The sequence below is a fragment of the Sitodiplosis mosellana genome, unplaced genomic scaffold, assembly GCF_009176505.1.
Source record: "Sitodiplosis mosellana isolate CC-2019 unplaced genomic scaffold, AAFC_SMos_1.0 Smas_scaffold_1, whole genome shotgun sequence".
NCBI classification, from domain to species: Eukaryota; Metazoa; Arthropoda; class Insecta; order Diptera; family Cecidomyiidae; genus Sitodiplosis; species Sitodiplosis mosellana.
The window spans coordinates 13600956-13615857 of NW_022595244.1; the positions used below are offsets into that span (position 1 = coordinate 13600956).

At 32.9% G+C, this 14902-nt stretch overlaps 3 protein-coding genes across 4 annotated transcripts; all 3 read right to left on the reverse strand.

Annotated features, from left to right (window-relative positions):
- Positions 1-864: 864 nt before the first annotated feature.
- On the reverse strand, positions 865-1729 carry LOC129580310 (gustatory receptor 23a-like). The gene is made up of 3 exons (XM_055470621.1): positions 1361-1729; positions 1053-1211; positions 865-972 (listed from the first exon to the last, which is right to left on the reverse strand). Exons 1-3 carry the CDS (start codon positions 1727-1729, stop codon positions 865-867), a joined length of 636 nt encoding a protein of 211 aa, XP_055326596.1.
- Positions 1730-2215: 486 nt separating this feature from the next.
- On the reverse strand, positions 2216-6268 carry LOC129580311 (putative gustatory receptor 2a). Its single transcript, XM_055470622.1, has 4 exons — positions 6125-6268; positions 5669-5792; positions 2672-2805; positions 2216-2248 (listed from the first exon to the last, which is right to left on the reverse strand). The coding sequence occupies exons 1-4, from the start codon at positions 6266-6268 to the stop codon at positions 2216-2218; spliced, it is 435 nt and encodes a 144-aa protein (XP_055326597.1).
- A 2596-nt stretch (positions 6269-8864) lies between these two features.
- Positions 8865-10757, reverse strand: LOC129568996 (uncharacterized). Of its 2 annotated transcripts, none has more exons than XM_055447367.1 (2): positions 10704-10757; positions 8865-10576 (listed from the first exon to the last, which is right to left on the reverse strand). In XM_055447367.1, exon 2 carries the CDS (start codon positions 10562-10564, stop codon positions 8972-8974), a length of 1593 nt encoding a protein of 530 aa, XP_055303342.1. In that variant the 5' UTR covers positions 10565-10576; positions 10704-10757; the 3' UTR covers positions 8865-8971. The 2 variants fall into 2 exon arrangements, with proteins under 2 accessions (XP_055303342.1, XP_055303332.1); XM_055447357.1 differs by having other exon boundaries at positions 8865-10598; positions 10704-10752.
- Between the last annotated feature and the right edge of the window lie 4145 nt (positions 10758-14902).

Genomic DNA, 14902 nt, shown 5'->3' on the forward strand with positions numbered 1-14902 from the left:
TTTTTTTCTCTCCAGCTAGGGAAAAGAATGCGCGAAAAAGCGTTATTAAGATTGCATCTTAATAATATGTTATTAATTGAGTTAATAAATCCATCTTAATAATATGTTATTATTATAGTTAATAAAATGTTATTACCGCCGAATCTTAGGATTTATTAAGATAACACCCGATATAACGCATAACATATTATGTTATTATTATGCTAAATTTTAATAACGTTATTAAGATAAAAAAAATCCCAACATAACATAATAATAAATATGTCGGGCAATAACATATTAATAACATATCGAAAATGTAAATCTGTAAAATATTTCACATTTTTCTTTATGATACGGAACCATTACCCTCAACTTCGTGTTGAATATAAGATCAACGAGTGATAAATTTTGAATGAGTCTTACTTGGGCAGCTTTTTAATAGATTAAATCAAACTCCATTATCAAATTGGTTATTACAATGAAGATAAACAACAGATTAGCCATATAGTATTCGAAAGTGAATTGAAGACATAAAATATATCAAAATAGTATGTGTATGCAAATTCCCAAAAGATTATCGTTATTAAAACAAATGAGCAAACATTGATTTGTGTATTCGCATTTCATTCAACCGCTTTCAACAGATTTGAAGCTACTTATTTACTGAGCGTTTCTTTCAACGCTAGAACTCATTTTAATATCACTTTTCGTAATTTTCTAACTGATTCAACGCAATTGAGATTCAATCAACTTTTTCAATTTAATTATGCGATGGTAATTCAATTAATTCATGCAACTCGATGTTTGTTTTCAAATCAATTACGATGAAGAGAGTGACGTCTTTCATTGGAATTTTCCACTCGATTAATGTGATTAAAATTGCTAATTTATCATTTCAGTTGTTCGATTGCTCAGTATGCTTTGTATGTTTTGGTAACTCTCTTCGAACTGAATCAAAATAATTAAAAATGTTGAAGAGCTGGCTAAAAGCTTGGATGAAATACGAAAGATATTGTTTTAATTCAATTAATTCAACATTTAATTTCCATTGAAAATTGAATTTTCCTTACCGAACCCATGAGCCGAAGATTGATATTGAAATAACCTTTTGCAGATATCAAGAATTCTTCATGGTGTACTTGTAAGGCAAACTCACGAATCATGTCGTTTTGACCTTGATTTTCCTTATCAATTGGGATTCTATGAAGAATCGCCTCAACAAGACGACTCTGAAATAAGCGAATCAATCCGTATTGAAAATAATTCTGATCATGTTACAAGTTACATCATCAAATGAATTGCCTACATATTGATAACATGACGAACAGTAGAAAGCCAATGTGCCCAACAGTAACATATTCGGTACCATTAAATTTACCCAAAGGCAATCGTCTTCATATAGACAAACGTATCCCCAATAACAATTACACGTGAATTCGACAAACGTTTGCATCGTAAATGCCACCATTGACCATCCAACTGCCTCATTGATTAATTCAAATGATTCATTCAGTGCGCTATAGATATGCTTCAAGGTGATAAGTCGACAATTTATCGAAAGCTCTTCCGAAGGACGATTTCTGTGGCGACGTTTAGATTGTGTTTGACTGATACCGTTTGACTTCCGAATAGCTGCTGCATGAATTGTCTTCAGTTCTTCATTGATCAAAATTAAACGAGTTCGCAGCAAATAAACAAAAAGTAGTACTTGAATCGGCCTCAAACGCATCAAAGTATTTGAATACATGGCCGCATACACTAAGTTGAAATATCGATCTTGATAATAGGTGTAAATTATAATCACCAAATCAACAGAAATCACGATTAATACAAGGATGAAGCATCGTGTAAATATTTCATATTTTTCTTTACGGTACGGTATCATCACTTTCGTTTTGGTATTGAATAAATGATCAACAAGTGCAATATTTCGTAAGAGATTCGCTTGGGCCTCTTTCTTTCGAATTGATTCAACGACAATGATAAAATGCGTTATAACAATAGCAGTGTACCATAAATTAGCAACAATATGTGACAGTGAGTTGCTGTCATAGAACCAATCAAAAATGAATGCAGACAAAAAATCAAAAAATACCAAAAAGATCGAAAAAAGAGAACACAGTTTGATTTGAAATTTATATTTAAAATTTTGCCACGTCGACCACAAGCCAAAAATAATGAAAAACACGATGTAAACTCGCATTTGTTTGCAAACCACCATTTCTTATATATTTTACAACGTTAGCGATATACAACTTTTTGATGACTGTTTCAGTTTTGAAGTGATGAATCATTTAATCATTATGTCTCTTCCCTGGTGTTTTTATGGGTATTCTTTCAATTCAATTGAAGTGCGGCAATCATTCGATTTTAGATTAAATTCTAATATTCAACATGTCTTTCAAATTAGATTAGAATTGCCGAAGAATAAAAAGCGAAAATACACAGAGAAACGACACATTTATTTAATAAAATTTTGATGTTTATCTTACTCGCTAACTAATCACATTTGACCTTTTTGTTCTAGAATTTTTCGATTAATGGAACCGCTCATTTGAATTTATTTACGCGGTCCATTGTATCCTATACTCCATGGAAATCGGTTGTCAAAAATATCATTCAAACTGCAGGTAAAACTCACGTAAAATTCAATCAACGATTCCGTTTAACACGCTCAATGACAAGTTACCGATTCAATTGTACCATTGTTTAGCATACTTTGCACGCTTTTGCGACTCTGCTCGAATTGAATCAAAATTATGAGGAACGTTGTCGAAGCCGCAAACATTGAATCCATCAGATCGAAGTTAATATCAAAATATCCTTTTGCAATGAGAATTCATGAATTAAATCATTTTGGTGTTGACTCTTTCAAAATGCCAAGCTCTTTCCAAGTTTATGCATAGTGTCGAACTTTTGTTCAAGCTCTACTATCTAAATGTACAGTAAAATAATTTACGGGCACGACGTAAGATGGCGTTTTTTCTATTAAAAAAAGTTGCAATATCCCTTTGGAAACAGCTGGTATCCATAAATATATAATCAAGTATTATATGTTATACAAGCAGAAATATGCCCAGTATATGTTCGTAAACTCAATAAAGGCTTGCAATGTAAATGCCAACAATGACCATCCGAATGCTTTACTTATTAGCTCTCACGATTGATGCAATTCTCTATAGGATTGTTTTAAGCTCATAATTCGATCATTTATTGAGCGTTTTGTCGAGTGATTGTTTAAAATTAACTCATCGCTTGTGTTAGAAGTGTTAGATTTGCTTTTACTTAAGTAGTTCAGAATATCTTTTAACTGTTCGTTAATTAAATTCAAACGGTTTCGCAGCAAACAAACGAAAAATATTATTTGAATTGGTCTCAAACATATCACGAAATATGAGTGCATGGTCACATAGAAGAAATTGTAGTAACGATGGAAATAATAATTATAGAACACATAGAATAGGTCTACAAAAATCAGAAAGGATATGAGAACGAAAAACCGTGCAAACATTTCACACCTTTCTTCCTTATATGGAATCAGCACATGCAACTTGGTACTGAATAGTTGGTCAGCAAGCGACAGACTCTGGATGAGCTTTGATTGCGCCTCTTTTTGTAAAATCGATTCAATGATAATGGTCAAATGTGTTGATATAATTAGCATGAACAGCAAATTACCGATAATATTTGAAAGTGAATTGAATGCATAAAATTCATTGAAATAGTATGCAGACCACAAACCACCAAACACTAGTGCTACCGGTAAATATGAATGAATCCCGATTGAAAATTTATATTTAGAATTTGGCCATGTTGATGATAAAACACATGATATAGTTTCGAATTTGTTTAAAAAATACCATTCTTCTGTCGATACTTTCAGAACTCTAGACAAATGGCCATCCGAAGTTACCCTTTCACTGAATCTAGTTTGAAGTTAAAACTCATTTAAATACTACGGTTGGTCATTTTCTAATTTAGTGTTGTTCCACTGTTTTATTGATGAAATATTCGATTTGAAAGGTGTTTATCAGATCTTTTAGGTAATTTAGATAGATATGTATTGCAATTTGTTTTAAGTAAGGAGAAAAAGTAATCATAGAAAATTTGGAATTAAAAATGGCTTGTGGAACATTTTTGTTCAAAAAGACAGAATGAAGCATGAAGTGGCGCTAACAAATTTTCCATCCAGTTGTGCCATTGTTTAGCACAATGGCTTGTATTTCGCGGTAACTGTCTTCGAATTGAATTAAAATAATATAGTCGTAGCTGAAAAAACGGCTGAAATCGACCGGTTGAATAAATTTGCTCGTTCTTAAAATTCGACTTCATTTTAATGTTGTATTTTCGAATTGAAAAATCATTTCGAAGAGAAATGTGGTTATTTCAAAAATGAGCTGGGTTAGCAAAAAAATAGATTACATTGTACGTGGATTCAAAATGGGAGTCACATTAGTGATATTATGCTACGTTTGTTTTATATAACTCTTAAGCTCTTATTACGATGATACTCATGTGTTTTTCTAAATGTCGTTTTTTTAAATCCGTATTTTGATATTGAAATAAAACACACAAAAATTCTTTGACAACAATTGCTGTTGGTTTGTTTTTGTAGCGTATGGTATGCCATTTAATGTCCGACATGCAGTTCAGGGATATGACCACCACCCCTCCTTTTTTACCACCTTTCTTGACAGACCATTTTTGAGCTATTTTTGGGGATTTTGAGGTCACACTCCCATAATTTTATGAATTTTGTTGAACTTTAAAGCGTGAATCGTTTCATTTTCATCTGAGTAAACAAAAGAATTCATGTATCCCCACGGGGGAGTAGCCCATAGCCGTAAAATAGGGTCATTTTGTTGGATGATGTACAGATTGCATATTCGAAATTTTGGGAAAAAAACTTACACGAGACAGTTTCTCCAGTAAATTGATTTTTTTGCTCAAAATATGCTAAGATATGGACATTTTATTGAATTCGGTGATCATCCAGACCAATTTTGTCAAAAACAGTGGAAAATTTATTTTTGGGTATTGCTCAAATGGCTGAGAATAGAGGCTGCTCGATGAAACCAGATTACTGCCCAAAAACAGATTTTGTCACTCTGTACTAAGGAGTTTTGGGCCAATTCGTATTTATTTTGTTATTTCATGGAAGTTTTGACCAAAACCCATCCATATTTTGAGCAAAAATTAACTTTTCTGGTCAATTATAAGCAGAAAAGAGAAAAAAAAATAAGGTCAAAAATTTTGTGTCGGGAAGACCCCACAAAAAGGAGGTCATATCCTTGAACTGCATGTCGAACATTAAATGGCATACCATACGTTACAAAAACAAACCAACAGCAATTTTTGTCAAAGAATTTTTGTGTATTTTATTTCAATATCAAAAAAACGGATTTAAAAAAAACACCCTTTGAAGTATGCTCATTACATTAGTCTCCAATGTAAATCAACAACTCTCCAATCCAGATGTACCATTACTCAACATAATGTGTTTTTCACGATTGCTCTCCTCGAATTGAATCAGAATAATCAGAAACGATGTGGATGCTACAAAATACTAAGCAAATAAACCGAATTTATTGAATTAATGTATCAATCAACCGATGTTATTTCAATTGAATTTAATTAAATAAAATACATACCGAGCTCACTAGGTGGAGGTTTATGTTAAAATAACCTTTTGCTGAAACGATGAATGGTTCATGGTGCACATGCAGAGCGAATTCACGAATCAAATCGTTTTGAGCTTGGTTTTCCTTATCAATTGGGATTCTATGAAGATTCGCCTCAACAAGACGACTCTAACAATGAGAAAAGTCATCGATTCCAGAATCAGTATATTAATTATGTCATTGAATGAGTTGCTTACGTATTGAAAACACGAAGAACAATAGAAAGTTAATACACCGAGTAATAAAACTTCTGGAATCGATAAGTAGATTATGAGGTCCGTGATGTTATGCATACACATGTATCCCCAATAACAATTCGAAGTGAAGTCGATGAAAGCTTCCAAAGCAGATGCAAACATTGACCATCCAAATGCTTTGTTGATCAGCTCACAAGCTTCGTGCAATGCTCGATATGTTTGTTTTAAATTTAAAAGTCGATCGTTTATCGGATGTCTTATTACCGGATCATTTGAAATTAATTCAACTCGTACGCTACGACGATTCAATTGTCTCTGTATATCTTTCAGTTCTTCGTTGATTAAAACCAAATGACTTCGCAACAAACAAACGAGAAAAATAATTTGAATAAATCTTAGACTCATCATAAAATATGAGTAAAACGATACATAGATAGAGTTGTAGTAAAGATTGTTTTTATAAGTGTAACATAAAAAGATTATATTTAGAAAAGTTACTATTGATACAAGGATGAAACACCGTTTGAATATTTCCGATTTTTCTTTATAATATGATATCATCACATTCGATTTGCTATTGAATAATTGATCAGCGAGTGACAAACGGTCGATAAGATTAGATTGGGCCTTCTTTTGGCAAATCGATTCAACGACAATGATCAAATGGGTTGTTGCAATAGAAACGTATAACAAATTCGAAACATTGTTCGAAATCGAATGGTTGGCATAAAATATATTGAAGAAATATGCGGAAGAAAAGCAACAAAATATTGGTGCAATTGATAAAAATGAGCACAATTTGATACGGCGTTTGAATTGTGCATTTTCCCATGCCGACCACAAACCGAAAACTATGAAAAATACGAAATAGTTTTTTATCTGCTTGAAAAACATATTTCTTCTTTGTCAATGTTCACAATGTGACACAATCGCACCTACTTACACACTGTGTGCATTTTTAAGCTTGATGCAATTTAAATTCTACTTTTCAAATAAACTATGGTTTAAATCGGTTGATCTAGATTCAGATCAACCGTAAAATTACATAAATTATTAGATCAACGAAGTACTTCATATAATGGTGTCTTTTATCATAAACTAAAATCGCATTAGTTAGTGATTCTTGATAGTATATTTTCAATGCTTCAAAATACAATTTAATAATGTGTACACTGTACAAGCCACAATTGAGGACATGAGTCATTACGAAGGAATTTCTTTCGAAATCCATAAATTTGTGTAAAAGCAATTAGTATATCAAAACATTGACTCGACACACATTTCGGTCGAATCGTTTACATTAAACGAAAATAACGTAACAGTCATGGAACATATGTTTTCAAGTACAAAGATTTTAAAATGCAATAAGTCGTGCTGTTCGAAAACAAATTTGAATTGTAACAGAGGACCAAAAATAAACCGTAATCAAATTGTCTTTATGTCATTACAATGTATTTCTTTGTAAGTCCAGGTTTACAGCTACGGCAACATTGAAATTTTCGAATGTGTGAATCATATGCAAAAGGGGAATCATTTCCATGGGTTTTGTCAGTTAATTTTGTTACCAACAAGTATCCAATCCAGATTTATCGTTATGTAACATTATGTATATATCGCGATAGCTCTCCTCAAATTGAATTAGAATCACTAAAAAGCTTGCAGCTGCAGCTAACATCTAGGACCCAAATTTATTCAATCAATGAATTATTTAGTTTGTCTTAATGTCGATACCTACCGAACCAACAAGATTGATATCTATGTTGAAATATCCTTTTGCTGAAACAAATAATCGTTCATGATGAACTTGCAACGAAAATTCACGAACCAAATCGTTTTGTGGCTGATTGGCCTTATAAATTGGAATTTGATGCAGATTCAACTCGACCAGTCGACTCTGAAATGAAAAGTAATCCATTCCATGACACTAGTTCTAATTTCTGTACCGAACAAACAGCTTACGCATTGAACGAATGAGGAACAATAAAACGCTAACACACCAACTAATAAATTTTCTGGTACCAATATGAAAGCTAAAAGATCTTCAAAGTCGTTCAAACACATAAATCCCCAATAGAAATCTAATGTGAATTCAAAAAAAGTTTGCGTGGCCATTGCCAACATTGACCATCCAAACGCTTCACTTATTAGTTCACATGATTCGTACAATTCGCTATAGATTCGTTTAATGTTTGAAAGGCGATCATTTATTGAATGTTTCATGGTGGATAGACTATTTACATCATTTTCAGTGTTTTGAACATTTGATATTATTATGATGTTAGATTTCACACTTTTAAGTGCATTCTGAATGTCATTCAATTCTTGAATCATTTAAATCAAACGACTTCGCAACAAACAAACCAAAAATATTATTTGTAATAATCTTAAACACATCATTAAATATGAATAAAGAGACACGTACATGAAGCTATAATCATTCTCCATATAGTGCGTGTAGAATACAAAGAGTATATTTGTGAAAATTACAAATAACAAAAGAACAAAGAACCGTTTGAATATTTCCGATTTTTCTTTTTGATATAAAATCATTACATTCGATTGCGTATTAAATAATTGATCAGCGAACGACAAGCTTTCGATGAGTTTCGCTTGAGCCTCTTTATGAAAAATCGATTCTACGACTATGATGATCACAAGCCAAAAATGGCAAAAAACAATATGTAGTTTCTCATTTGTTTGAAGAACAACATTTTTATTTGGTTACGTTCACTGCAAGAATCTACTTATACACTGCGTGTAATCTAGAGTTAATATCGATTTAAATGTTGCTTGTAAATAGTAATTTTTTAGATCAATAAAATTATATGAAATAAAAGGTATCCTTCATCTTAGTTATTATGAAATTATTTTAAAAGCAGAGATAACGTCAGTGGCTTCGAATAGTTTGTCCAATCGTTGTGATGAAATGAGCCGAGGCACACATATTTAGTTATTACTAATTTAGAACATAAATACTCGCTTCTTTATAAAAAAAAACACATTATGATTGAAATACAGTTTTAATAAAAATGATTCACAATCTAAAACCTTCTACAAAAAAGAAGAACAAATGCTATTCTACGAATTGATGCTAAAGCCAAGTCTTCAAATTCAATAATGATGATTCCATTCCTGCGAATCAGATCGCTTCATTTCAATTAGTTGCAAATTTGTATCGCCATTACTGAGCGTCCATTTCGATGTCAAAAAGACATTGTCTGGAACGTAAATGATGACTTTTCGTGCTTTTTCCAGCTTCACTCGTTCTTCATTCAACTGCACAATGTTGAGAAAATCTCCGTTGAAGCTCGATTTATCTTTCGGAAACAATTTGACACATTTCAACTTCGTTGATCGACGAATGAAAGGTAAAAGTGCATCGTATGTTACATTTCTCATGTAAAGATATTGAAGATTAACATAGTTATTTGCCAGAATTTCCATGTCATTTGGATTGGCACCATCCAAAATGGCCAATTCTTTCAAACCTATCAAATGGGCCAAGCTATAGCTCTCACTGAACTGTTGTATACACAATTTCTCGAGTCCCTGCAATTTTATCACATAGTCACTGTTTTTCTGAGTAACCTTTGGCATATAAAAATGCAATCTTTTAAAAAATCGTCCATGTAGTTGGTTTAACAGTGTGCATAACGACTGTATTGTCAATGTATCTTGGTCTGATTCATCCTCACTGTCGGGGATCTCATTATCTTCGTCATCGTTGTAGTCGTCGTCGTCATCATCATTATTACCACCATTAGCTTCGTTTTTATTACCGCCAACATTGGTGACAACCGTGTAATATCCATAAATTTTTACTTCCAGAACGTCTAGCTTTATTTTGGATTCTAAAATTGTATGTCGATTTAGCCACAGTGAATATGCACTAGTCGAACAGATCTTTACCGTTGGATTTTGATCAAAAAAGTGATCAAGTTCATTTGGAGTCGCTAGAGCTGGAATTGGATTCAATTCCAAGTACTCGAGCATTGGGTAGCTCTGTTGTAGCCATTTATTTCCGAGATGCGAGTCTTGCAGATAAAGACGCTTCATTTTTGGACAAAAATTCAGAAGAATATCGTGGAAATCACCATCAATGGTACAATTTCTGATTTGTATGGTTTCAATGTTGGGCAGAAGGTGTTTGAAATGCTTTAATTCTGTGTTCTGCAACATAAGGGACTCGAGGTAAATGTAATTCACCGATTTGAATTCCTCGCAATGCGATTCGATGTAAAAAAGTGGTTCTTTTAATACGCCACTGTACGAGATATTGGTGATAAATGCATTGAATACTGTGGTGAGCATCCGATCATTTATAGCACCTTCGTTATCAGCATAAAAAACCGAAATGCCGTCATTTTCAATGAACGTTTCAGCTGCCCAATGACTTTGTCGAAAATATCCACCGACAATTTGTTGTATTGTCTTGCATGTTTGGCCGAAGCTGTGCAAATCTTTCATAGATAAATACTCGAAAATTTCCTCGAAACAATCGATGGTCAGCTTGAAAATTTGTGATCGTGATTGTTGATTCAATGGTTTTCTCAAAACAGCAGTTACAGATGAATTTTTCTCATTTTTCGGCGAATCTAGTGTATCATTCGATGAATTCAATGGGTCAACTTTTTCCTGCATTTGCTGTTCTTCTGCACTTAACTTTTGCTCCGCGCATTCCGATCGGTTTTTTGGGTCACTCATTTTACAAGGCCACTACACGGATATTCAAATAAGACTTTTTTTTTTCAAAAATTAGGCAAATAAATGTTTGATAGTTAAATTGAACGAATGAAAAAAATGCAACAATTTAATATTTTGGATGACATTTAATAAAACTCACATTGAATCAGCTTCAGAATAAAGCTAAAAATAAACTAACATCTGTCACATCTGAGCAGCACACATCGGCTCATTGAAACAAACGCAACAAATAAAAATAGCTTAAGCGTTCAGCACATCTGTTTGTAAGAGATTGGAGTTTTCATTTCGTTGACATAGCACACGTTATTCCCCCATTTGAACCATAATCCGTAGAAAATCCGTTAATAAAAATCGAACGAAAAGGTCCATTAAAATCAATACTTGTGCCGAAAACAAACACAAAACTAGTAAAGGTGCTCAATGGATTGATAGTTGATTTATGTTTTCAACTAATTCTATGGAGCTCATTTTGGTAATTTTCTATAGAATATTACAAAATTCTCATCAACAACTCGACAGTTGAGTCGTATTATTGCCCAGCATAAATTGAATTTCTCGATAACTCTCTTCAAACTGGATCAAGATGATGAGAAAAGACGTTGAGCCGAAAACATCTGAGGAATGAAATATTTGATGAAGATTGTAAATATGCTGAACAATCTAAGAATAACATGAATGTATGTGACCACATCTAGATAAAACTACTTACTGAGCCAATTAGCTGAAGGTTAACATCAAAATACCCATTTGCAGATAAAACGAAGTGTTCGTGGTGGACTTGCAGTGCAAATTCTCGAATTAAATCGTTTTGAACTGGGTTTCCACTTTCAATTGTAATGCGATGAAGATTTACCTCAATTAGCCGACCCTAAAATAACCAAATTTATCCATTGGTGTCAATTTTAAAGGTATTATTGCTTACGTAATGAAAACACGAAGTACAATAAAACGATAATATGCACAGGAACAAAACAGTTGGCATCAAAGAATAGATGAAAAAATCATTGAAATCATGCACACAGAAATAGCCCCAATAGAAGTTTCCAGTAAATTTGAAGAATGATTGCGTTATAATCATCAATAGAGACCATCTAAAGATGTTATTAATAAATCTGCACGATTCATGTAGTTCGAAAAAAATTTGTTTTAATTTTATAATTCGATGAATTGTCGATAGATTGTTGGAAGTCAAATCGATTCCTGTGTTGTGACTGTAAGATTTTCTCTGATTAAAGTTATTACTTTGCACACGACCATATTCATTTTGAATATTCTTTAATTCTTCATTAATTAAAATCAAACGATTTCGTAACAGACACACGAAAAATATCGCTTGAATTATTCTCAAACATATTACATAATATGACACCATTGCCGCATACATGAAATTAAAAACGTACCTTCGGCGGTAGTTGCATAAGAGTATATTTACAAACACTACGATTGATACAAGACCAGAGCATCGTATAAATATTTCACATTTTTCTTTACGATATGGAATCTTTACTTTTAAACCGGTGGTGAATAAATGATCAGCATGTGACAAGCTTTGAATGAGCTTTGCTTGAACCTCTTTCTGACTATGTGACTCTGCCACAATGGTCAAATGGGTGATCATAAGGAAAATGTACAATAAATTCGAAATGGTGTTCGTTAGTGAAACGAAAGGATACATTTTATCGAAATAATATGCGAGTGATAAGAAAATAAACACGATTGATATTGATAAATATGAACACACGTTGATCCATAATTTATATTTGAAATTTGGCCATGTTGACCAGAGTCCAAACAGAATAAAAACCACGATATAATGCTTTATTTGTTTGAAAATCATGTCTTCCATTGATAGTGCTCACAACTTGAAACATGAAAATCTACTAACATATTGTGTGCATTCTGAAATTAAAAGAAATTGAAATATCATAAATCGTAATTACTGAATTGGATGAAAATTCATTTCGTAATTAGAAAAGCACTCGTAAGCAGTTATTATAAGATGATCACAAAAACGAAATTACAACTCAATTAAAATGTTCATTAAATGTTTCACTCAATAATATATTCCTTCTTTTAAGGTGTACTCTGACTTGCTACAAATTTAAAATTATTTTCAGACGATTTGTGTACGTCTCTGCCGGACGTTTCGAATTGGATTAAAATCACCAGAAATGTTACGGATGCCATAAATGCCTTGAATGATCGTAAAATTGGATAAAGTCAATAAATTATCTCATCAGGTTCAATTCAAAGTTCTATTGAATCTACCGAGCCTAGCAGATCCATTCCAAAGTGAACAAATCCATTTGCAGATATGAAAAATGGCGAATGATGCACTTGCAATGCAAATTCACGAACAAGATCATTTTGAGGCGCATTTTGTTCATCAAAGTTGATACGATATAAGTTTGCTTCAATGCGTCTTGCCTACAAAATGCAATGTTATTAGTCTTTCTTCAAGATAACATTGCGAAAATATTACAAAGCATTAATGTTACCTCTTTGAAACATGAAGTGCAGCAAAATGATAGAATACCCACTGTAATTATGTTCGGTACCAATAGACTGATACATACCATTGGAACATCGAATGTAGAAAATTCGCCCTCGTAATATATGAACAACCAGTAACAATTAATAGTAAAATCAATAAAGCTCTGCGTTATGGCCGCTAATAGAGAGCATCCAAAAATGGCATTAATAAGTTTGCAGATTTCATACATTTCTCCATAGATTTTCTTTAAATTTAACAGTCGATCATACGCCGGTGATACCTCAAAAGCAGTATCCCTTACAGAATCCTCACTTTGGCTTATATTTCGAATATCCATCAATTCTTTGTTAATCAAAATCAAGCGATTTCGCATTAAATACACAAAAAACAACACTTGAATGGGTCTCAAGCGCACTATCCAACTCGAATACAGAGCCGAATACAGAAAATGCAATGATCGACTGTAGAAATACGATACAATGACAACTTTAAAGATCAATATCATTGAAATGAGCACGAAATTCTGAATAAACATTTCTCGTTTTCCTTTTCGATATGGCAAGCATATCAAGTTCAATTTTGTACTGAATATTTGATCGAGGATCGTAAATTTTTGAATGAGCTGTACTTGTGCCTTGCTTTTTAGAACAGACTCGACGGCAATCACTGAATGTGCCATCAAAATGGTGAAAAATGACGAGATTGCAACCGATGTTGTCAACGAAATGCCATGAAAAAATTGTTCTGGAAGAAATGCAGACCAAAACGAGCAAAGTACAGTTGATATTAGGAACAGTGAATATATTCGAAGCAACCATTTGTATTGTAAGTTTTGCCACGATGACCACATTCCAAAAACACAATAAAATACAATATAACCGCGGATATGATTGAAAAACATCGTTTCGATCAATGTCTTATGCTAGCAAAATTGTATGTATTCTGCAGGGTTTGGTGCAGTCAAATGGAATAAGAAACAGGTGTATTAAGAGCTCGTGTCCCACAAAGTTTTATTCATTTTATTTCACAACAAATTTTACAGAGGAATAATGTGAAACATTAATATAAGCTGCGATTAAAATAATGGGAATTTAATGAATCCACGTGATGATCCATGATGATTATTATGGATATAGATATAGATAAATATTAGTGCAGATAATCTATGCATAAATTTAATCAAATTGACTTTCTGTTGCCAACGTTTGAATCTCTTTGTTGGAAGTTTCAAACTGAATTAAAATGACGAGATAGGCCAAGCATGTGGTGAACATAGATCCCAGCAAATCCAAATTGATATGAAAAAATCCGCTTGCCGTTATGACAAAACGTCCGTGATGGACTTGCATTGAAAATTCGCGTACAAGGTCATTTTGTATATCATTTTCCTCATCAATCGAAATGCGATGGAGAATCTGTTCTGTGATGCGGGCCTAATAGAGATTGATAGAAAAAGAGGAAAATTTAAAATTAATGCTGTTTTCATCAAAAAAAGTGAACTAACTTGTTGATAGCATGAAGAGCAAAAGAATGTTAGAACACTCGATAGCATGGCAATCGGTAGTAATAAGCTGATACAAATGAGAAGACTAATGGTATCAACTTTAGACTTTTCCAAGTATAAAAAACACCAATAGCTATTGCAGGTAAAATCGATGAAACATTGCGTGGTAATGGCCAACAGAGACCAGCCAAACGTTTTGTTAACTAGCTCACAAACGTCGTACAATTGTCCATATATATTTTTTAACATCTTGATTCGATTGTAGACGCTGTATCTGGTGAATGTTACCCGCCGTCTGCTACCCACTTCGAATTCACTGCTAATGCATTTCAATTCGTTG